The sequence below is a fragment of the Trifolium pratense genome, linkage group LG2, assembly GCF_020283565.1.
Source record: "Trifolium pratense cultivar HEN17-A07 linkage group LG2, ARS_RC_1.1, whole genome shotgun sequence".
Classification (NCBI taxonomy): Eukaryota; Viridiplantae; Streptophyta; class Magnoliopsida; order Fabales; family Fabaceae; genus Trifolium; species Trifolium pratense.
The window spans coordinates 32,486,354-32,511,081 of record NC_060060.1 but is presented as its reverse complement, the minus strand read 5'-3'; the positions used below and the strand labels follow the sequence as shown (position 1 = coordinate 32,511,081).

General features: G+C 33.0%; 1 protein-coding gene and 1 pseudogene across 1 annotated transcript; one reads left to right on the top strand and one right to left on the bottom strand.

Annotated features, from left to right (window-relative positions):
- Positions 1-4,344: 4,344 nt before the first annotated feature.
- Positions 4,345-11,699, bottom strand: LOC123910545 (oligopeptide transporter 4-like). Its single transcript, XM_045961690.1, has 6 exons — positions 11,003-11,699; positions 9,552-9,649; positions 6,602-7,168; positions 5,984-6,236; positions 5,522-5,704; positions 4,345-5,379 (listed from the first exon to the last, which is right to left on the bottom strand). Exons 1-6 carry the CDS (start codon positions 11,510-11,512, stop codon positions 4,765-4,767), a joined length of 2,226 nt encoding a protein of 741 aa, XP_045817646.1. The 5' UTR covers positions 11,513-11,699; the 3' UTR covers positions 4,345-4,764.
- Positions 11,700-23,234: 11,535 nt separating this feature from the next.
- On the top strand, positions 23,235-24,608 carry LOC123904572 (annotated as a pseudogene).
- The last annotated feature ends 120 nt before the right edge of the window (positions 24,609-24,728 follow it).

Sequence of the window (24,728 nt, the reverse complement as noted above, 5' to 3'; positions counted from 1 at the left end):
AATATAGTCTCACTCGTTAAATACAAAGAAAAAGAAAGATACAATAAAATCATAAAATTTCATAAACATATCATTCTTCTACAACACTAATAACCCTTCCAAATAGAAATTTCACATGCCCATATATGTATGAGGAGGGATATAAGACATATATATTATAAAATAATTAATTCACAAAACCGTTTTTATTATAGTGGGAATGTCAATCAAAAGGCTTGGCACTAAAAAAACATTAAAAGAGGAGATTGTTTCACTTATTATCTAACTCTTGATTTATCCACAAAAAGAAATGATCTAAAGGCTATGATTGATTGATACAATTAAGGTTAGGATTAGTGATAGGAGAACGATCTAGGATTTATATATATTCACAAAACCGTTTTTATTATAGTGGAAATGTCAATCAAAAGGCTTGGCACTAAAAAAACATTAAAAGAGGTGATTGTTTCACTTATTATCTAACTCTTGATTTATCCACAAAAAGAAATGATCTAAAGGCTATGATTGTTTGATACAATTAGGGTTAGGATTAGTGATAGGAGAACTATCTAGGATTTATATATATAGATTACTCGATGTAAGAAAGATTACGATGATACGAAAATAATAAATTGGTTTAAGTGATAAATTCTTTTGAGTCTTTTAAATAGATTATCAGAAGTTTTGTTTTCGACTCTTGCGTATGAAAATATATTTTTTTGTACTTATCTTGTCTATTTTATAGGTTTTCTAATAGATATTAGTTATTCATCAAAGAAAAATATATATTAGTTATCGTTAAGAAAAGAGCTATAGATCATAACTACTTGTTTAACAAGTCTAAATTTCTTACTACTTAGATCATAAAATGGGTTCTTCTCCCATCTCTTTGTTGATTAGAAAGTTACTTTTTTAATGCTCTTTATGATAATGTCAAATTTTGAACTTATAACTTATAAGTTTATATTAGAAAAAAAAAAGACATATTTCATAACATTTTTTCTCAAGAACTTATAGTTTATCTTTATCAAATTATAACTTATTTTGATAAGCTAACTTATCATATTCTTTGTTATCTTACTTGAGAAAAATTAAATATTACTAATTAAATATATTTTTTATATCATTTCATATTTATAAACTTGTTTAACAGTTAATTTTATCAAACACTACAAATTCAATCACCTAATTTTGTTGTTGTCAAACAAACAAGTTTATTTAACTAATTTTTATGGCTATAAGCCATAAAAAATATTGTAGACCTAATGATAAAAAATATCTTTGAGATAAGCGAACTCGAACACCCAACACAAAATAACATAATCTCTAAATTCCCAACTAACGCGACCATAAAGGCCAACAAACCATATTTTTTAAAAGGGTCGTGCATTATAATGTTGTGTCTCCTAATGTAGTTTTTCAAAAATTAAATTTTGCTATACAAAAAAGTTTAACAGCCAAGTTTATTATTCGTCTATGTTTTATTAATGTGTAATTATCTTATATAATATGATCTTAAAACATACTCCGGAGGGAGTAAGCTAGCTGTGTGTGGATTTGCACAAATACTTTAGAAGCTGTCGGAATAGGAAATTTTGGAGACAGAGGTAACGATGGAAGGGTGTTCCTTAATCCTTGCCTTTGTTGAATTCAATGATTGTATTCAAAGTAAGTGCCCGCAACTTGAAGTGCTTTTTGAGATAGTGGTAACCCTACAATACAATACAAGGCCATTCTCTTTGTCATTCTTCATAGAATCTGGACACGACCATATCAGCAAGTGGCCAACTTGAACACAATTCACTAGGAGAACAAAAACCAAAATACTAGTATTATACTGTAGTACAGCAGTAGTAAAAGAACACCATAAGTTGTTACATTTAATACCTTTTTTTTTTAATCTTCCACGTGCTTTTATTCCCAACAAATATATTGCTATTAGAAATATTTTAGTTAGTCTAGTTGATTTGCCTTGTCTTTATAAAAAAAATATCGATATTTAAGATTTCATGAATAGTCTTACTTTATGTTATCTTTGTTATGAGTGAAAAGTGCATTTTTAAATCAATACGAGAAGTAATACATTATGAAACATTTTAAAACAACTCAGAGCGTGTATGAAATACGATTATCTACTAAAAATATCTTATGGTATTAGAAGATATTTTCTGAAAATATAAATTTTACTGAAAAATGTTTTTTGAGTAACTTTTTTAGTGTGAGCATGCGAACAACAACCATAAACAAGTTTTATACAAAAATTAATAATATCCTTGTACTCAAGCCTAATCCAAAAATATCAAGCACCAAATGGATCCAAATTCTATAATTTGTTGAAGAGGTTATCATGAGAACATGAGCTATGTTATTTTTTTAGTTGAAGACTATTTCCTATTAAAGTATGATTCGAGTAGGCCATTAGAAATGTTACGATGATCATCTGTAGGGAAATAGTCTTCAACTAAAAAAATAACATAGCTCATGGATCCAAATTCTATTGAGAACATATGTCATGGTGATCTCCTGTAGGGAAAGAAAAAAAAACTTTTTACATTTCTGCAAAACTAAAACCAAAGTCCCAAATTTGCAGTGCAGATTCACAACTAATAATCGTGGATTTTGGCTTGAACACTATCTTTTTATGCTACCTTGTTTTGTTACTTTAAAAAATAAGATGATTACTCCTGCTCATTACCCCCAATATAACAAAATCAGATAATTGTTAGAATCGGAGATACAAATCAAAGGAATGAACAATGGAGGCTACTAGGGTTTCATAGAATTACAAATAGCTTAGAATACAATGAGTTGTCTTATGAATATATAGAAAACATAAATAGACTAAATTACTATTATGCCCAAAGCTCAATTACAACCAAAAGCCCATTATATTATTAAATCACTAACATATTATCTAACATCTCCCCGCAAACTCGCAATGCCTTGACATGAAACATTGAGAGTTTGTCAAACAAGACATCATTGAAAATGCAGCAAGAACCATCACCAGTAGAAACGTCCAAACAAAACCAAGTCAAACCAAACTTATCCGGTCCAAACTAAACCAAATCAAATTGTACCAATCCAAACCAATCAAGCAAAACCAAATCAATCCAAACCAACGTAGAGAAGAACCAAACCACCAAACAGAAGAATCAGTCAATAGAAAGAGAAACAACCAAAATAGAAGAACAGACGGAGGGGAGCAATCCGACAGAAGAGAAAAGAGAGGCAATCAAACAAAAGAAATCAACAGGGAGAAGCAATCAGACATAAGAAAATCAGCAGAGAGAAGCAATCAGACATAATTCAGACAAAAACATCATCAATGAGAAGACCAGACAGAAGAAATCATCAGAGAGAAGCAATCAAACAGAAGAATTGACAGAGGAGTGCAATGCAATCAATTAGAAGAAACAATAGAGAGAGAAATGCAATCAATCAGAATCCAATAGAGTGAAACAATCAAACCAATAGAGAGGGGGAACCAATCAAACAGAAGAAACAATAGAGAGAATCAATCAAACAGAACAATCATCACAAGAGAATCGATCAAATAGAAGAAACAATCAAGAGAGATGGGTGGTGGCCAAAAATTCAAATCTTTCTTCAATGAGAACTTTTCACAAACACCTTGCGAGCACTATCTTAACTAACCAAATTATCCAAAAGAAACACCACAACAACTAGCTACAAACCAAAACCAATCGAAACAAGCCAATCCAAATTGAATTCAAAACAAATGAGTATCTTCTGAAGCAACAACCATAAGCGAAGTATAACACCCAAGTATCAAACTTAGTTTCACCATAAACAGTAACAACACCACCAAGTAAAAAACGAAACCATATTACCCATAGTTCCATAATTTTTTTAAATCCTTTTTTTTTTTCTTCTAACAAAACACCAATTGAATAGATAGCAACACACATGATTTCACCATTGACTCAAAATTCACAAACAAACTTTAAAGGTTTATCCACCAATCATATTAAACATTGACCGTCTAAAAACAATTAACCAAATAAAAATAGGAAGAAGAAACAAACCAAAGCCAAAGGAAAATGAGCAAGAGCCAATCCAGCAAAAGAAATGCAATTGAATCAACCTGATTTTCTGAAAACGAGAGAAATCAACAAATCTCTTTCTTCAATCAAATCGACCTTTACTATCCGAATTGCAAATTGGTAAAACCAGACAACGTAAAAAGGAAACATCACCAAACCAAACTTGCGTTCCAACAAAAGACAAAGCAATACATTCCCAAACTATCAAGAATTCGGCAGCGGAATAACAACATACAATCTAAGGAGGATCGAAACAAGCTCTCGATACCATGTTAGAATCGGAGATACAAATCAAAGGAATGAACAATGGAGGCTACTAGGGTTTCATAGAATTACATTACAATAGCTTAGAATACAATGAGTTGTCTTATGAATATATAGAAAACATAAATAGACTAAATTATTATTATGCCCAAAGCCCAATTACAACCAAAAGCCCATTATATTATTAAATCACTAACATATTATCTAACAATAACAACACTAACTTCTTTTTAATGAGTAAGAACTGAAATTGGTACACCGGAGTTTACAATACTTTCACACATTGCGCACCAATCATTTTGAGCTAGACCCCAATGGTACCATGTAATGTAACACTAACTATATACAAGCAAACATAGATTTTATGCATCACATTGTGCATTACTTAATACATTTTTTTCACATACGTGGTATTAACTGTAATTAATGAAACGATCAAAATGGCATAGACTCACTATTGTACCGGACAATCACCAAACTTTATGCCTTTTGCAGTTGGGCAAGATGCTAGTGGACAATGTTCACCATCAGTTCCCCACCAAGTAATACTTCTGTTTTCCAAACTCAGTGAAAAGTAAAGCAGAACAGTCATAAAAGCAACTCCAGTATCAAGTGCTGCGGATAGAACATAGTTGTATCTCTGCCACCAATTCTTTCTGTAACGGAACACAAAGAAGTTGAAAACCGTCCCAACAAAAATCCAAGCATTGTAGTTCAATGTTGTTGCCGGTGGCATCATTGCGGTAGCTCCAAGGAGAACTGGAAGGTTGATCAAAGGAATCCATGACTGTCTAGGAAATGCTTTATGCAATAGCCAAACAAGTATTGGTCCTATTGCACCTCCAACGAAAAACCAATTCATTGCACTGTAGTTTCCTTTAGAACCAAAGATCCTTTTTGGTCCTACTAGACCCCAAATAACCGAAGCATCGAAGAAAACACGGTCACCTGGACATGTCCAAGGGCTGCCTTCCGGCAGGAGATCATCGTGACATATGTTCTCAATAGAATTTAGCAACCACCATGCTACCCCAATGTTGATGGTTCCAGCAAGCATTGTGCCTATGAACTATATATGTATGAACAAATTGAATGCATCAGAAAACTATGAGTAAGTGTTCAAACTTCAAAGTTGTGTCTTGGTGTTATATTTCTTTTATGTTTTTCTTTAACAAAAAAGTTATGGGAAGAGGAGTGGAATCATAATGTACCTGAACCAAGAACATTGATCTTGGGGGGATTTTCATGTAGTGTCCAAGCTTGAAATCGCTCAGGAACGAGACCGCTTGTGCCATGCTAATGTAACCATAGGTTTTGAAGCATACATTTGCTATTGGTCTTCCAGGGTAAATCAAACCGAAGACATACTCGGTGATGATATTCAATCCTGGTGTCTGCAGACAGAGCATAATGTTAGTTCACAGAGGAAAAAAGTTCAACTAAAATCATATCATTTTGTACATATATGTTGGACATCATATCAATTTGATGTCTTAATCGAAAAGCTTAAGCTTTTAGAATAGTTAGTGTTTGAAACAATAAGAGCTCTTATGACAAAGTGATTAGGAACATGATATTTGTCGCTATTCTTTTAACTAAAATGAAATTTTAGCACAAGGAGAAAGTTTACTAATGCATATAGTAATAGTGAGCAAAATTTTCAAGATCTGAACCTGATTTGTGGTGGCAGTTATGATGCTAATAGGAAGAGTGAAAACAAAAGCTAAAGCTCCGGCGAAGAGAAGTCCCCACCAAGGCATCTGAATTTGGTCATTGAGAAAGATGCATAGTGCTAGAGAAACAGCAAGTGTCACAACCAGCAACGCGTAAAACCACCAAGAAGGTATGTCTTTGTATCTTTTCATCAATCTTGTGTGGATATCTTCTTTACCCTTAGAAGAAGCACGATACCGCTCCATAATCTCCCTGCATATTTAGTTACACATCAAACTATAGCAATTTTTTGAATGACATGGCTTATAGCTCAATAAAAGTATAAGCTGCAAAGTAAGTAAGTTAGTTCCTCATGTTCAACAATGTAAACATCTTAAAATGTTGCACAAGAACTCTTAAGAGAGCTGCGGAAAGAAAAAAAAAGCCATCTTAAAATGAGTGATAGTCTAGAATTCTGAAAATTATCTTTAAATGACAGATATTCATTGATTTTCACAATATGCTATATAACTTGCATTAAAGTTTTGTCTGCGGAAGCAATACGATATTGAAAACATTCATCTTATTAAATTAAGAAATTAAACATCATTTCCAAATAATTTGGATAGCATTACTACCTTCCATAGAAGCAAGCAACATGCGAAAGGGTGGAAGCTATGGTGGCAAATCCAAAGCCATAAGTGAGAGCGAAAAACACACTTAGATGAATTTTACCTTGCTCTTCATACTTTGCAACATCTAGCTCAAACTTGTCATTAACAATAGCAGATATGTTGTATGTTTTACCTTGAGCAGTGAACAAATGAGAGGAGAAAATTGGAAACGTTTTAGCATTGTAAACATTTAGGCCCCAATATGCAATGGGAATCACTCCATAGATTATTATTGTAAAGCCCACAAAAACATTGGCAATGGCAAAGAATGGTGATATAAGAGGACTGAACAAGAATGATGCCACGACAGACCAATCAAGTGTAAGGGCACCAATTCCAAGGCCTTTCATTCCTGAGCCCAACTGCTGAGCTGTGACTGACTTGGAGAATACCCAACAGACCCATGATATGCTTGACAGTGTTGTGAACAAGTATCCTGGGATCACATACCATGAAAAACTGCATACTAGTGCAATAAAGAAAAACTTTGCCCGCGAAATTCGGTGGTCGTCATCTTTCTCATGCAAAGCTCTGCATAACAACAATTTTTACATGTAAGCATGTGTATGGTTCAGAAAATACATACATCAATACACAATCTGCACTGCACACAATGAGGTTAATTTAGTGTGAAATATTTTATTGCCATCGCCTCTGTTATGAAATCAATGAGATGTATACTCAAGTAACTGTCATATGCAAATGAATCATCCTTTGATACCAGAAATTATGTGAATTTGGCACAAAAGAGGTAATGTAATACTAACTTTGTAATAAGCCACATAAGCATCCTATTATATCTTATGTGGCACGTTACTTGACACTTACCTTGCCACATAAGTAAGTGTGTTGATGTTATAATGGACTTAACATAAAGACCAAATTGACTTCAGATTAGTTTTTACATTTTTAATGCATTTCCTTGTTTTAGGACTAATGTTACCTACCCTTACACTCTTACACTATTAAGGACCAAAACTAAAACTATGTTTTACTCTATTTTTCAAAGTCAAATGAAAAAATAAATACATTAAAATATGTCATCAATGAAAAGGGTCGAATGTAATGGATGACTTTAGGTGAAAACAAACAATGATCATAGGTCACATGCCGTGAGGGAGCTTGTTAGTGTGGACAGAGTCATTAAGTTGTTTCCACTTGCAGTCAAGCCTAATAGAGTAATAGGGACTTTAATAACTTATGGACCACAGATTATTTCCCGTATGAAAACAAGCTGGAATGTTTGACATCGACGTTGCTTTTCTGGCTTAACTAGTTTCTAACATTTAAGTCAACTGAGCGTGGAAGTGATGAGCATATGGCCCAGCTGGCCCAGCTCAGTGTTCTTATTTCCACAAATACACATCCATTAATTAATACCCTCAATGTATGGCTACATACAAGGAGAATAATTAAGATCCATTCCACTATATCAATAGACTAATTTTCTGATTAATACTATTTTCTTACCCTTCAATAATGCTTGATTATCTGTATTTTAACCTAATAGCTTACTAAGTACGTGAAACGATATTGTGATACATACTGAGTACTGACTGGTTATAGATAAGACAAACTTACGTACACGTCATTGAAATAAAGAAAACGTTTGAATCAATTAAAAATTCAAGGTAATCATAAATAGAATAAAAAATCACAATCTAATGTCTACGAAACCTAATTGTTATTTATTTCCCTCTTACTTGTACTTCAATTCATATTAATTGATTGATAGTATTTTGAAAGCTTTGAACAATAAAATATTCCTTCATTTTATTTTAAAAAAAATTGAACAATTACAAAAAAAAAAAAATCTTCTGAAAAGTCTAACGGTGAAACTCATAAACACTACTGAGTGTTGAGAAGTGAGAAATTACGAGCTAAAACTCGCGCATATGAGTTTGTGATAAGAAGAATATAATATTCTATTAAAAGTTAAACAATGGTATATATATGACTAATCAGTGTAACCGAGTTTGGTTTCTAGATGTGTAAAATGATGTCTATAATCATGAATGTGTTAAACTTAATATTAGTGGCTTCTATTTGTAGTTTTAGAGACAACCAAACCAACAAGACAAATTCGACAACCAATATATATATATTTTTTTCAAATAGTTCATGTTAGAATGTTTCTTTAAAGTGAACAAGTGGTAGTAATTCTTCGAACCACGGTCCTACATATTATATGCAACATCTCCATGAGAAATACTTATATGATCACAAGCCCAAATAATTATTTCTTAGGCACACTCACAACATGCAAAAAAAATTAAAAAATAAATAAATTAAATAGTATTAATTGATGTGACAAATTTATTTTTCATTTAATTTTTTTGACTTTTGTGTGTATGCCTAAATTAAGTGTCTAAATGCTTGTGTGCAGGGAAGACTTCCTCCTCCATCTCTATTGCTCACGAGGACATTTGATAATAATATAATAATAAATCCCTCCCGTGGAAATTCCACTACATACTCTCATGTTTTGATTTAAACCAATAAAATTCATCTCTCTCTTCAATTTTTTTATCTCTATTTTTTTGAACGGTTATAATTTCACAAGACAATAATGTCACTGTAGGGAATCCATTCTCGTACGTACCGATTTTGGTTACTAGATGTGTAAAGTGATGTGTATAGCCATGAATGTGTTAAAATTAATATTAGTGTCTTCCATGTGTAGTTTTAGAGACAACCAAACAAACAAGACAAATTGGAAACTAATATATATTTTTTCAAGTAGTTCAGAGCTAGAATTCTTTTTAAGTGAATAAATGGGAGTACTTGTTCAAACTTTGATCCTACATATTCCATACAATATCTTTAATTACATGCTCACCAGAACATTTGATAACTAATATAATAATAGAAATAAAAATTAAAATAAGTTTTTGTTCATTATTTATGGGCGTACCGGAAAAGTGAAACCTGAACAAGGGTGCTGGGCCACCACATATGGGCCGGCTCCACTACGTATTTCCTCAGTAACCCAGCCCATCCGTATCCCAGAACCTGCAAGGACACAATTTGTCGATTATTACAATGTATTTATTTACAAATTTTTTTACAAATTAATTACGAGCAGCAGGCGCTCTAACGGTTCGATATAATACGCCCAAAATCCCAATTACTTAAGCTATTTGCCTAAATAATGCTTCAAATTTTTTTTGTAATAATATGGGGAAGAAAGCGAGTCAATCGTTACATGAGAATGAAAAGGACTAAGCACCAACTATAATGATAACAAAAGATGGTGGTACAAACAAAGTTAAATTTATCTTTTTGGATAATCAGCTTATTTTCAATTTATAGTATAAATGCATATTATGATAAGTATTTATGTATAGGTTTATATAAGTTATTTTTAAAGTAAAATATATAATAAAGATAAGTTGTTTCTATATATACTGTTGTTTTCATGATGAGTTTAATTGTTATGTATCGTCGGTGTAATTTTTTTTTACACATACATCTAATGATGTGTTGCCACATCATTTAATGAATGTGACACATCATGTGTTTTTAATGACCATACATGATGTGTCGGTATATTATTGGACGCATGTGCAAAATAACTTTACACCGACGGTGCATATAAATTAAATTCTTTCATGATTTATATTTGAAAACTTATGAAACAAAATTATAAAAATTATCATAAGTGATTTACATAAATTCTCTCAAACAATCTCATAAAAACTATATCTATTGATAAATTTAAATAAGTCAATTCAAATAGACCAAACGTCTTAAAAATTTACTAGTGATTCTTTTTTTTTTTTTTTTTACAGTATTTACTAGTAATTCTTAAAGCATATAAAAACTAATATACAGTAGCTTATTTATTTTTTGACAATAATAAGTGTTTATTTCTACAAAAAAAATATAATAAAGTTAAATGAATTTTAAATAAGTTAAAAGATATTTTCATAAGCTAAGCTATTTTATAAAATTTACAAAAAAAACTAAAAATGGCTTATACATAGGAGTATGTAATAAACTAAAAATGGCTTATAAATATGTAATAAAGTTTTTTATAAGTTCTTTCAACCAATCTAACATATATTTATGTATGTAAATAATAAGTTCAAATAAATCATAGAATACTTATAAAGTATACAAAATCCATCGTGCAGAGTTCGAATCCCGAACATTTCATTTATTTACTTTTAAGGTAAATTTTCAGTCACCAGCCTACTTAACAAAAAAAAAGTATACGGAGTCTATTACAATATTGAAATAAAAATATATGAATATCTGTGTGTTTTTTAAAATATATTCATTTCAACTTATTTTTAATCAATTTGAATAGTGGAGTAGCCAAACAGAGTACTACTAATTTTAGCGGTGAAAAAGAAACCTGACCTGAGTAGTAATAATGAGAATCCAAGCAGCATGAAACGAAATACTCCGTCCATAAAACGCTTTAATAATATTCACAATTCCAACCGCATAAGGTGACCCGGATCCGAAAGCACTTCCAGCATTAGCAAAAATAGTAATCAAAACATGTTCCTTCATATTAAACGGACCTGGATTCAACGACATAGTCTTCGACCCGACCCGAAACTTCCTCGACGGTAAAACTGCCGCCATGAAATGACCGATAGGTAGTGTAGCTACTTGAACGGAGATAAGAGTAATGATAAGCGGTTCAGTTCGGTAAGCGAAGAATTGGTTGAGAAATGATAAGAGTGAACATGAAATGAGACCTAAGAACCACATACGGAAAGTCCATACGGGTTGAGTCGGGTCATCGGTGTTTGTTACGGTTAAACGAACTTGTTCAATGGGGGATATTTCATCTTCATCTTCTTGATCTAATTGTAGTTTTTCTGTTGCGGTTGTTGCTATCTCTGTATCGAAAGTGTTCATTTTCTGTTAGAGTTTAGAGAGAGAGAAAGTGATGAGAGAGAGTGGTGGTTTTTTTCTTACAACAATAATTGGATTTGGAAGTGAGGAAGGGATTATATATAAGGAGTTTGTAAGTTGTAAGCTTATGCGGTTGTTGGATGGATACTATTAAATTGGATTCTTTTTGATTCCTTATGGTGTGCTTTTATTGGTGTTTTAGACTTTTTGGTAGGAGTATTTAATTTTCAAAAATTTGTTATTTGACCTTTTGAAAGTATTTTTTGGATATGGACAATTGAGTGGGCCAAAGTATTTAAGTGGTGGATTTCAAAATTTAAAGTTAAATAATAATGTGTCTTTGGTAATACAAATAAATTAGCTTATAGTTTATTATAATAGTTTATAATATCTAGTTTATAAACTTGTTTCATAAAATTAGAATTGTTTGGTAACGATTTTTTTTATTAGCTTGTAGTTTTTTTTTCAGATGTTATTTCAAGTAGCGTTTGAGTTTATAGATTTTTACCTTTTATTCAAATTTTAACCTTATTATTTTAATTTCTTTATTTTTTTAATAAAAAAACTATTCACTCACAAAAATAACTACTCACTCGCATAAAATAAGTATGCACTTTTATGTCATTTTATTTTATGATTACAAAAGTTAAATTTACCAAACACTTTAATTTTATTCTACTAACTTTTCAGCTATCAGCTAAAAATTAACTTATCAGCTATCAGCTAACTTATAGCTTAATTTTACCAAATACAATAATGTGGAATTTAAAGTATTTAAATGGGGCAAAGTTATTTTATTATGCACATGCTAGTGGTTAGTTTGTAAGTAAGAGTATGATATTTGTAAATGTTAGTGGTTACTTTGGGTAAGGATCTCTCTAAGGAGAAAAAAGGTTGAGTGATTGGATTTAGATTCTTTTTAATACTTTTTTCATGTTTTTCATGTTGTCATAATTTTAATTATTTATTTAGTATTTTTTTTCTTTTCTTTTTTCTTTATGACATCATCAACTATTGAACTAGAAAAAATAGAAAGGACCGCACTTAAAAGTTGAAGAGAATTTAATTTCGATTACTTTGTTATGAGATGATAACAGGTTGTCAATAACTTGTTATCTTTCAGTTGATTTTACAACTTGTCATTAAAAGATACTCGATCATGTCACTTACAATCTTACATAAAATATATATCATTTTTAATTTGAGATCAGACGACCAAAATCGAATCTATATCCTTATCGTAGTGTTTTTATGGTGTATCTTATTGTGCCTTTTGAAAAATGCTACTAGCTAGTGTCTAGTGGAGTAGTACTATAAAACAAATGGATAAGGTAATAAGAATACTGAAAATTTGATGCAGCCTGCATAGAATGAATGATCCCAAAGCAGATAGTGTCTACTAGCATTTTGATTTTTACTAGTTTGTTTATGGTCTCACATAGCTATCCACGTACATGACGCTGCAAAAAAGATATATGGTGGCAATTACTATATGATGATATATATCAAGTTGCTTATTTATAATTAGCTGTCACATGTAAACGCTTGACTTGCATTCTCTCTCCCAGAGTTTCAAATTCAATGAATGGATCACTATGCCATACTACTTTATCGGTTCCAATTTAAGTGTCAATTTTGTTCATTCATAGTTGATGTAAGATTTAATCGTTTATATTTAAAATTTAATGATTTGAATCAAAATTCTAATATCACTAGTTAGAGTTAGAGAGTCCAAAGAAACGTTAGGAGTAGCAACAAATCAATGCTCTAGAACCAAAGGATGCTATATCAACCTAAACTTTAAAGTCATTAAGTATATTGGACTTGCATCTAATTCTTTCTCCCTAGGGATGGCAGGAAAGCCCAAACTCGAACTCAAACCCAAGTCAACGGGCGAAACCCGAGTTGACTGGATTTGAGTTTGGGTTTGGGCGGCACCCGAATATATGGGTGTAGGTTTGGGTAGTATCAAACTCACACCCGAAACTCATTCACCCACCCATTTGTATATTAAATTATCTATTTACCTCTATATATTTTGCATCCTTTTAAGTTTTTGAATTTTGTATTGGTGCATGTTGTAGTGATGATAACATTTGATGAATTCTTTAGTAAAAAAAAACTATTTTGAAATTTACAAACTATATTACCAAATTATGCTATATTTTGCATTTTATCAAATATAGTTCGGGTCGGGTTTGAGCAGATAATCAATTATGCGTGTTCTTGTTACGAGTTTCGGGTTTGGGTGAAAAACCGGAACCCAGCGAGTGTGGGTTTCATTTTCACACCCGAACAACATTTGAGTTTGAGTTTGGGTGGCACCCGAATATATGGGTGTGGGTTTGTGATCAAACCCGCACCCATTGCCATCCCTATCCCACCCATAGTTTCAAATTCAATGGAGCCACGCCTTTTGAGAATATTGCACTATGTCATACTACTTTATCGGTTTCAATTTAAGTGTGAATTTTTTTCATTCATAGTCGATGTAAGATTTAATTACTTATATTTAAAATCCAATGATTTGAATCAAAATTCTAATATCACTAGTTAGAGAGTCCAAAAGAACGTTAGGAGCAGCGACAAATCAATGCTCTAAAATCAAAGGACGCTGTATCCACCAAAACCTTAAGTGATCAAGTATATTGACATCTATCTTGTATGTCAAACATTACACTCATTTATAATCAATGTGTGTAACTAATTTTGTTGCCTTAAATTGTTAGGGAGATTGAAATTATCCTAGTTCTACTCAAAGACATCCCATGGGAAGAATGAAATTAATGAAATAGAGCTTTGAAAGTTTTAGAGAAAAGATATATTTTGTTCAAATGTTGATTGATTCTCAAATGAGATACAAAGGGTATAAAATGACATGTAAAACTATTATTTAAATAAACTAATATGCTAATACTACTTTTTTTTTCTTCACGGAAGCTAATACTACTTAAGTCCACTATTATTTAAAATCAACAAATAAGCTAAATACTACTTAATTATGTAACAATGTGAAATTTAACCACACACCCAAACTTTAAAATCGAACAATATACACCAACACCACATAAAACTCATACAAACAATTACAAGTTCCTATCGGATAAAAATATTTAATTTAACGCTATTATATTGGTATTGTCAGTTAAATGACACATCAATTTTGTTTTATCATTTAATTAGTAAAGTTTGTTTTCCTTATTTTCATTGAATTTTTATACTAGTAACATTTTGTATCATAATTTTTTATAAAAATAATAATAATAATTAATGTGTGAGAGATAATGATACTATTTTAAATAACTTTTAAATAGTTGTATTAAATACCAATTGTTAGTTGGTTTAATAGTGATTGACGCTGAACTTGGTAGGGAGCACCGCGGTTCAATCCGTCGCAACTATGATTGGAAGAGGGCTGGAACCACTTAATGCCAGAACTGACCCCCGAACCAGATTCGACCGGGGTGAATAACAAAAAAAAATAGTTGTATTAAATTTGTTGCTATCAAGTACTCCTATATATCAAGTTCAACAACCGCAGTTCACTTGATCTGAAAAATCAACCAACTGCAGTTCAACGTAACGTGGACTGTGGACAACTGCACACAATTTCTTGACAATCTCCAAACAACTTTTTTTTAGGGCAGTAGGCTATGAAGTACGACACAACACCGACATTTATAATTACACTTAATTATGTCGTTTTCTCAAATTATTATCAGTGTCGATATGTCAGTGTCTGTGTCGTGTCTGTTTCGTGCTTCATAGGTAGGAGGAGGTACTCTTAATTCCACATTTTAATGCACAATGACTTTTGTATCAGTCTTTCCTAATAGCAATATTTCGTGTCATATACTCGTATTACTGGATGATGCACAAGTTATTCTAGATCTTTTCTTGTTTTTGGTCAAACAAAGTTCCCGCTATTCTATTGGATAATAAAAGGATACGATTAAAAGTCTTGCAGAAATTTTGCATTCTATGATACAGTACTACTAAGCAAATTAATATTAATATATGTAATTAAAGTTTATTTTATGTTGGTGGAAAGGATTCAGAATCCCCTAAAGGAATTACAACTATAATTCTATAGCCTTGGTTACCATTTTATATTATGATGACATGCCAATAAATATATACAAAGTGTGCCAACAGGTAGCAAGTAGGGAATAAAAAAAGTGATTTGAGTTTTTTGGGTTTCTCTAATATGAAACTCACAAACAGGGTACTCCTATGGAATTTTATCAATGTCAGTGAAAAATAAATTTTAGCCTTAAATATCTTAAATATGTTACTAGTCTGAGTTGTAACATATTTTGATTTTAGTCTCTACAATTTTTTTTGTTTGGTATTAGTCTTTGCACTTTGAAAAACTTTGTTGTTGCTCCTTGACATTGGTGAATATGTTAAAAAAAGTTAAAGTTGACGGAGTACCACGTGGCCCAATCATTTCATGCCACGTGGCACATTAAAAGTCTTTTTTGTAATTAGAATAAAATAATACAATAATAAAGTTGATTAATTATAATTTGTTATTTATAATTATTTTAACAATAATAATTAGTAACTAAAATGAAAGAAAGAAAAGACCAAAATCATGCTGTCTTTTTCTCCATCCCTGCAGACAAGAAGGTGGATGAAGATGCAGAGGAGAAGAAGAAGAAGGCTTCTGCAGACAAGAAGGTGGATGAAGATGCAGAGGAGAAGAAGAAGGATAAATAGAAGAAGAGGTTGATCAGCTTATTTTCCTAAGCTATAGCTTATATTATTGCCAAATAAACAATTTTTGTACTGCTTATTTGAGAGTTTTGTACTGCATATTGAGTATTATGTTATGTTAGTCATAGGGAGAGAGGATAACATGGGATGATAGTCAAAATATTTTGCCTTCTATTGAATCTCACACAATCATCAATTGCTCAACCCTAATTTCATGGACATGAATGAAGAAGAAAAAGAGCATTGTGCTCTGTAATTTTATTTCTGAAAAAGATAATGAGTCAAAATTAGATACAAAGAGGAGTTACAACTCTATTTATACCTAGGTAGCAATCTAACTGACTCAGAGGATTGAACATGCTGTCGAATGAAATGACAATCAATGTCCACATTCTTTGATCTTTCATGACTCAGGATTGGAGGCGAGTTGAATTGCTGATTGACTGTCACAAAACACCATTACAGACTGCAAATGAACTTCAAAAGTCCTGAGGAGCTGCTTGATCCACAAAAGTTCTGAAGTAAGCAAGGCCAAGGCACGATATTCAGCTTCAGCTGACAAACGAGCAACAGTAGGTTGTTTTTTTTATTTCCAAGAGATCAAGGCATCACCCAATAAGACACAAAACCCTGTTGTTGATTTCCTTGGAACTACCCCCAATCAGCATCAGCAAAGGCAGTAAGTCTGAGGGAGGACTGGGTGGGAAAAAAAAGTCCCTTGCCATGATGAACTGCAGCTAGATGAGGGGTGCGAGGATGTCACATTCTACCTCTAGTGTTGGTAATTCCAATCAGTAACTATATGGATGTCACATTTCAATATCCATATAAATACAATTTTTTTTTGAAGTACATATAAATACAATTGAAAACAAAGTACAAGTAGTAATTAACCCATGTAGTCGGATAAGTACATATGGTACTCCACCAATTTGAAAAAAAACATACATCGAAACAATAAAAACAAAAGTCTCGACCTCCATTACACCATCCAGGTAATATTATCTACGTATACAGTATACTGGGTTAACCAACCATTCATAAAAAAGGGGTGATTTCTTTCCTAATAGCCATTGCCAAAAAATGCTCTTGCATTCGTCTTTACCTGTGTTCTATTCTATTGATCCAGTTTAGGCAGCTTTCATTATCTATAAACGTTGAATTCGCTCTAGTGCTTCATGAACAACATGAACTTTATGGGTTGGTGCATTGGTATTGGCTTGGGACCTGGGAGTGTGCTCCTCTTGAGGTCTGAGGTTCGATTCTCTCTGGTGCCAATTTGGGTAGGCTAATTTAGCTTCTTCAAAAAAAAACTTTATGGGATAAAATTGCTTCCTTGTCCTCCCAATCACCCAAACAACCGCTTGCCAAAAGTGTGAAACATATACATACAGAATGTGAAACATTGACTCTAATATTACTATCTTTAGTTTAAAAATAGAACGCCAAAAGTGGATAAAGTTATTTAGATATTTTAGTTTTTACATTTGGTTTCTTAAACTCATGCTCCCAAAAGTATCTAGGCAACCAAGACAAACCATATCAATAAAAAATAACGGAATCATTAGGCAATACCTGAGAATAATACAATACTCAATCGGTGACATATGCTAACCTAACCCATTAGTGGCGATAACTAGAAGGAAATTTTGAGCACGTGTTCCTTTCATACACATAAAAACTACTTTCTGTCATGTGATCATGTCAAAATTTACTTTCATGTTCTGAACAATTTCACTAAAAAAGACACTCTCCAAAATTACTAAAGTTAAAAGTTAAAATAATACCACAAAGACCCATCCAAAAAATCGTCAAAATTAAATTGCATACCACGTACTCCAGTGTCTCTTGACATATGATTTTGCAACACCCAAAATTAGACTCTGCAAGCCACAAAAGCATAACTCTTTAAATACAAATCCAACCTTTCAACTTAATAAATAAATTAAAAAAATCACCAAACGACCTTCCAATAAAGGTCCCCAAAGAAATAACTTTAACAAAAAAATCACCAAACAACCTTCCAATAAAGATCCCCAAAGAAATAGGTTTGCGGTGGAAGCTTGCAGCAACAAGCTCGGTTTAGGTGTATATTGGTGTTTTGTTTATACATACTTATAATTTTACTCAAAATAATTGTATCTATGTGATGCATTTTTATGTATGATAGTTCAAATGGGAAGGTGAGTTATGGGTGTAGGCAGTGTAGCACACTTTGAGATTACTTGTTCAAAAAAAAAATAGTACTTTATTTTTGTTCTACGCGTAATGATGGAGAAGGGATTGCCTTTTATTGAGGATGATGATTGGTGAAAGGTTTAGTTTAGTTAAAAATAAAAGGGAAAGATACAACTTATTATCAGGCAAATAGCTAGCTAGCATCAAGTAATTTCTGTTAGGGACAAATAGTTCAGGTATACTAAGCTAGAGCTTTAAATTTTTGTTTTCAAAATAAAGGGCATAACTACATATCTCAATATGATGTACAGTAATAACATTTTACAAAAATAATTGAGGTTCAACCATATATATGACTTACATGGTCAATCTTTTTAGTCTTTTATCATATATGAAACTAATCCTATCAATATTATTATTTTAAACCTTTCACAACTTCACACATGCATACATATACTTAGCTACTAACATACAGATTATGCAAAAAAATTGACAAGAAAGACTGTTAGATGGTTTACATGAGAAACATCCTCCGGTGGTCCTCCATTAAAATGGTGCAACTACTATTATGCAAGTTGAGAGACTTCCCATAAGCTCACTTTTTATTTATTATTGGTCAGATTTATGAAGGACAGCACAGTATGGGGAATTCCTCTGAAAAATCAGTTTGCAATTTGTTAATTGTGGGATAGAGTTTGCAATTCATGGAAAATGAGGATCAAGTCATTAGGATTCCACTTAATGGTTCGGCTCGGTTCGAAACTAAGAACTGTTTCACTGAACCATTAATTTGGTCCGGTTCAGTTCGAGAGATAATCATAACAGTTCAGTTCGGTTCTTTTAAACTGCTGTCATGGTTCGATTCGGTTAAGTTCAGTTTTATGTCTGAACTGAACCATGAACAGTCCTACTTATCAGGTTTCAGGAGGCATGTGTGTCGCGGCGCGAAAAATCCTCGAGTGTGAACACTCGAAAAATAAACAGAGTCGCCACCGAATTTTATTTATCCCAAGGAAGGGAAAGGAAAATATCGAGAAAACCTTGAGGGGTGAGAAAAATGGGTTCGGGAGTTGGTTATGCGAGGGGAAGGTATTAGCACCCCTCACATCCGTTGTACTCAACGGGAACCTTTTAGAGGGAAATGTTTGTTTGCTTTAATGTGTTTTTTAATGTTTGCTTGATTACTCGTTTCTTGCTTCATCGATAGAAAAAGTTTGTTTTTATTATTATTTATGTTATTATAGATGCGGGGAAAAAGGTTTTGTTTTTTATTATTGTGTGATTATAGATATGGGGAAAAATGTTTGTTTTTTATTATTGTGTGATTATAGATATGGGGAAAAATGTTTGTTTTTTATTATTGTGCCCGACAAGATGTTGAATCCTGCTCCTACGTATTCCCAGGTGCAATGGGAAAATCAGGGTTTCGTAGTTCAGGGTAAAAAATGTTTGTGGGTTGGTTGCTTTTAGACGCATGACGTCTAAGTCGCATTCTCGTAGTTAAACGCTGCTTGTATGCTCGCACTTCGGAGGCTTAAGCGTGGTTTGTATTACGGAGAATGTCGCATTCTCGTATTTAAACGCTGCTTGTATGCTCGCACGGCGGAGGCTTAAACGTTGTTTGTGTTACGGAGAAAGGAAAAAACGTCACCCGTTTTGTGAAAAGGGTTTTACTTTTACTGCGCGCGTGGGCAGAGAAAAGGTTTGAGTGTGTTGTGTTGATTTTAGGAGTTTTAATGAAAACGTCCGAGAATGAGGATAATCCGAGTCACGAGCCATACGTCAGGGCCTCGAATTATCCGGGGAAGAAAGCCATACGTCAGACTAACCCCTTTTCACTCTAATTATGCTTAAGTTCTTTTATTTGATTTAAGAAAATCAAAAGGAAAGATAAAGCGGATGATGAAGTGTTTTAATGTTTTTTAGCGTTGGGGAATGAGAATGATTCAAGTCACGAGCCATACGTCAGGGTCTCGAATCATTCGGGGAGAGAAAGCCATACGTCAGACTAACCCTTTTTCATTCCATTTATTTTAATTATGGGTTTTTTCAAGTAAAGAAGTGTTTTTGAGAAACAACCTTGAGATAAAAGTATTAAATCAAGTAAATAATCCAAGCATGAACTTATTCAAATAAGCTTGAAAGTTTTTGATTAATTAATCATTTAACTAATAATCACTTATTTAAGTATTTAACCATTTAAGCACTTAGTAACTTAAGCACTTTTAATCAAACAACTTAAATGGTTACTCACTTAATCATGTGTTTAATTAATTGACTAATTAATCAACAACTCAAATAATCATTTCCAAATGATAAGCACTTATCTAAATAAGCATTTATGTGAATAAGCTCTTATTTGAATAAGCACTTATATAAATAGGCACTTAAAAATGGACAAAAACGCCACTGGGGTGCAAAACTGTGTCCTGGGGGTGAAGCAATAGTAAACTGCAACACCAGGCCCAGCCCGAGGCCCACTTCGTCCAAACAAAAAAAGAGCAAAAAAAATAATCCAGTGTGGCATGCGAACAGAGGTGCACAGTAGACGTCATGGATCTGAGCCTTTTGATTAAATCATGTGGCTGTGATGTAAAAATCACATAACAGATCTCAGCCTTTGGATCTTTAAAATAAAATCAAACGGTTTAAGGATCCGGTGTGGCATGAGAACAGAGGCACACATGGACGTCATGGATCTGAGCCTTTTGATTAAATCATGTGGCTGTAATTTAAAAATCACATAACAGATCTCAGTCGCTGGATTAATCGAACAGTCACGTTTTAAACTAAAGGGAACCAACCACGGGATGACACGTGGTCATCCCTAACCTTCATCTTCTTCCTCGCGAAGAACAAACAATGGAACGGCCATGGGAGCTTCATGAAGCTCGGCCAATCAACAACACAATCATCAAAACAACACCAAAAATTACAAATGAGTATATGATTTTGCTCGGTTTTTCGCACTGGTCATGAATCTATGCTTAGATTTCACAGTGGAGGCTTATATTTTGAAAAAACGGAACAACAACTTGAGAACTCAAAAAACCAAAATATGATTTAAGCAAGCTTAAGCAAAATTAACGAATGGAAAAGCTTCAGTGGGTGTTCATGAGTAAAAAACGTTGAGAAACCTACTTGTTTTGAGCTTTGTATCAGTGGGTTTGTTAACCCCTTTTTCTTGGCAATTTTGGAGTTTTGGGTAGGCTTTTCTGGACGGTTTTATTTCGTTTTTTCGATGGTTATTATCTACTGAAAGTGTTTGGATGCTTTTGGGTGAAGAAAAGTGAAGGTTAGAGGGTGTTTGAGTCAATTTCGGATTTTGTAAAAGTGATGAAAAAATGAGTTTTTTTGGTTTTTCTCTTCCTCCGATTTTCTCCTCCTCCTCCTTTTTTTCTTTCCTGCGTGTGTTTTGGCTCTATTTATAGAGCTCTCAAGATCAAAGTTGACCTTTGATCTAGAGTGTGTGAGTGAACAAAGTTTTATGGAAAATTACAAAAGCAAAATGTTTGGTCTGCTACTGTTTGAACTTGTTGATTAAAGTGGGATTTTTGCAGGAGAAGAATGGGTTGTGATCAGAAGAAACAATCACAAAGCTCAATGCATGAGTTGTTGGAGAAAAGCATGCTTTACAAAATGTCAATGGAGCTTTATGCAAAAAGTGCTCCAAAAAGGAGATGCATTTTGGACAATGCTTCAAACACTTGGATAATGCACCAAAAGTCTGTGTAAAACATCAGTTTTTCTGAGATTAGAAGCAATATAGGCCTGTAAAGCAGGATTACAATGTTGGATTTGGTTTGATCAAGAAACTTGACATGATTATGGACCTATAAATCAGCTTCACCATGGTCACTTCATCTCTTCGAAACTTGGTACTCAAGCAAGATAAATTCATGATCTTGATTTCAATGGAAAGAGGGCATGACATACTACAACTTTGATGTTGAACACTGGAGCTGAATCATCCTGGATCAAGTAGAAAACTGGCCATCCAAAATCCAAATTGTCACTGAAAACACTTGGAAAAAAATCCTAAGTTCCTGGCCATTTTCACAACTCTGAATTCTCAACTTTGGGACTTCGTATCTTCCAATTCCCATGAGATTTTGGTTTAGTATTTCCACAATAATGAATTATGCCATGTTACCTTCAAATATCATCCTCTAGCATGAAAAATGATTGCTTGCATTGATCACAAATTGTCCATGAAGTCATGCATTTGGCAAGATCAAAACTCTTAGAAAAATTCTAAGTGTTCAGATTTTCAACAACTCGGAGATTCAACTTTGGTCATCAAATTTAAGCATTGTAAAGATCCTTTTGACTTCAAATCTTTTTGCCACATTTCAAGCTGCCACGAGAGCTTTCCAAAGAGTCTTTGTTTGCAAATTTATGATACTTGCCGAAGAAGATACGATCTTGATAAGTTGGCTCCATGAACATGAAATTTTCTATACTTAGAAAAATTTCAAAAACCCTAGTCTTTGATTTTAATAATGCATAATAACAATAAAATAAAAACCAATAAATAAATAATAGGGTGAAAAATAATTTAAAAAGAGGGTAGTACAAAATTAGGGTATGACAATGTGGTGCCCTGGATTTACTAGATGATGATAGAGAGTTTATTGATGCAATTACTGAAATAGGTGAGTTGGGTTCTGGGCATCAGTTAAGAAGTATATTTGCCTCTTTATTAATTATGAACCCAATTTGTTTGGAAAGCTACATGGATATTATTGACTGATGGAATTCTATTTGAAAAAAGAAAACAACTGAACAATCAAAGTATGTACTTTATCAGTAATTAATAATCATTCTTTTCCGTTCTCAGTATTTGAGTTACTTATTTACAGATTTTCGCATCAGCGATGATGATCTGAAGACTTTATGTTTGATTGAAGTTGAAAAGTTGCTTCGCTCGAATGGGAAGAGTCTCAAAAAATTTAAATCAATGTCGTATCCTGACATATTGAAAGCAATCAACTCCAGCAACAGGTTAATTTTGGATCAATTAAACTATGATAAACAGGAAATGACCAAATTACATGAATCAATGTTGCAGAAGCTAACTCGGGAACAGAGGTCTGTTTATAATGGGATTATTGATTCAGTTTCGACTGGTGATGGTGGTTTATATTTTTTATATGGTTATGGGGGCACTGGTAAAACATTTTTGTGGAATACCTTCTCTGCAGCCCTTAGATCATAGCGAAATTGTTCTTAATGCGGCTTCAAGTGGTATTGCAGCGTTGTTGTTGTCAGGCGGACGAACAGCTCATTCTACTTTCGCTATCCCAATTTTGTTAACTGAAGAGTCTATATGTGATATTAAATCAAAGAGTGTAAGGGCTGAACTTCTTGGAAAAACTAAACTTATCATATGGGATGAAGCACCGATGATGCATAGGTTTTGTTTTGATGCATTTGATAAGACAATGCGCGAACGCGCGATGTAATGTCTTATGTTAATCCAGAGGCCAAAACTAAACCGTTTGGTGGAATGACAATTGTGGTGGGAGCTGATTTCAGACAGATTTTACCTGTTGTCAGAAAGGGAAGTAGGCAAGACAATTATAAGCTCGGTAGTTAATTCATCCAACCTTTGGAGTTATTGTCGTGTTCTAAGGCTTGCCAAAAATATGAGGTTAGGCTCATCCACAATTCAATTTGAGGAAGAAGAAATTTAAAACTTTGCAGATTGGATACTTTCTATTGGTAATGGTGAAACTGGTCCCGATGAAAATGGTCAATATGTCATTGCTACTTGCTAGTGCTTGTCAGTCAGATTCAAACTCAGAAATCCAGCCTGACTGGTTTACTCCGGAATTTTTGAATGACGTTAAGTGTTCAGGAATTCCTAATCACAGGTTAAAACTAAAAGTCAGTTGTCATGTCATGCTTATGAGGAACATTGATCAAGCAGCTGGTTTGTGTAATGGCACTAGGCTAACCGTAACTGATTTGGGGAAGAACTTTATTGGTGGAACGGTAATTACAGAAAAAAAATGCAGGAGACAAGATATTTGTGCCAAGGATGAATTTGGTTCCTAGCGATTCCGGACTACCATTTAAATTTAGGCGTAGACAGTTCTCGTTGACTCTTTGTGTAGCAATGACTATAAACAAAAGTCAAGTTCAATCGCTATCACAGGTTGGTGATGTAGTTTGGTTCCAAACCCATACAGTATTCTAAAATGGTATAATGTGGAACTGAAAATGGAAGCTCACTGAATCCTATAATTTTTCATTGTTATTTCAAACACTGATATGTTAATGTTGTTGCTGCTGTACACATGGGTCATTCATTGTGGAT

What these genes read in the sequence shown, in the direction of transcription:
- LOC123910545 (XM_045961690.1), bottom strand. Translation starts at nt 11,512, where the DNA reads ATGAACACTTTCGATACAGAGATAGCAACAACCGCAACAGAAAAACTA. An exon ending in TTCTCATTATTACTACTCAG is followed by an intron (nt 9,650 to 11,002) that starts GTCAGGTTTCTT and finishes GTGTCCTTGCAG; the next exon opens with GTTCTGGGATACGGATGGGC. An exon ending in GTTCAGGTTTCACTTTTCCG is followed by an intron (nt 7,169 to 9,551) that starts GTACGCCCATAA and finishes GTTGTTATGCAG; the next exon opens with AGCTTTGCATGAGAAAGATG.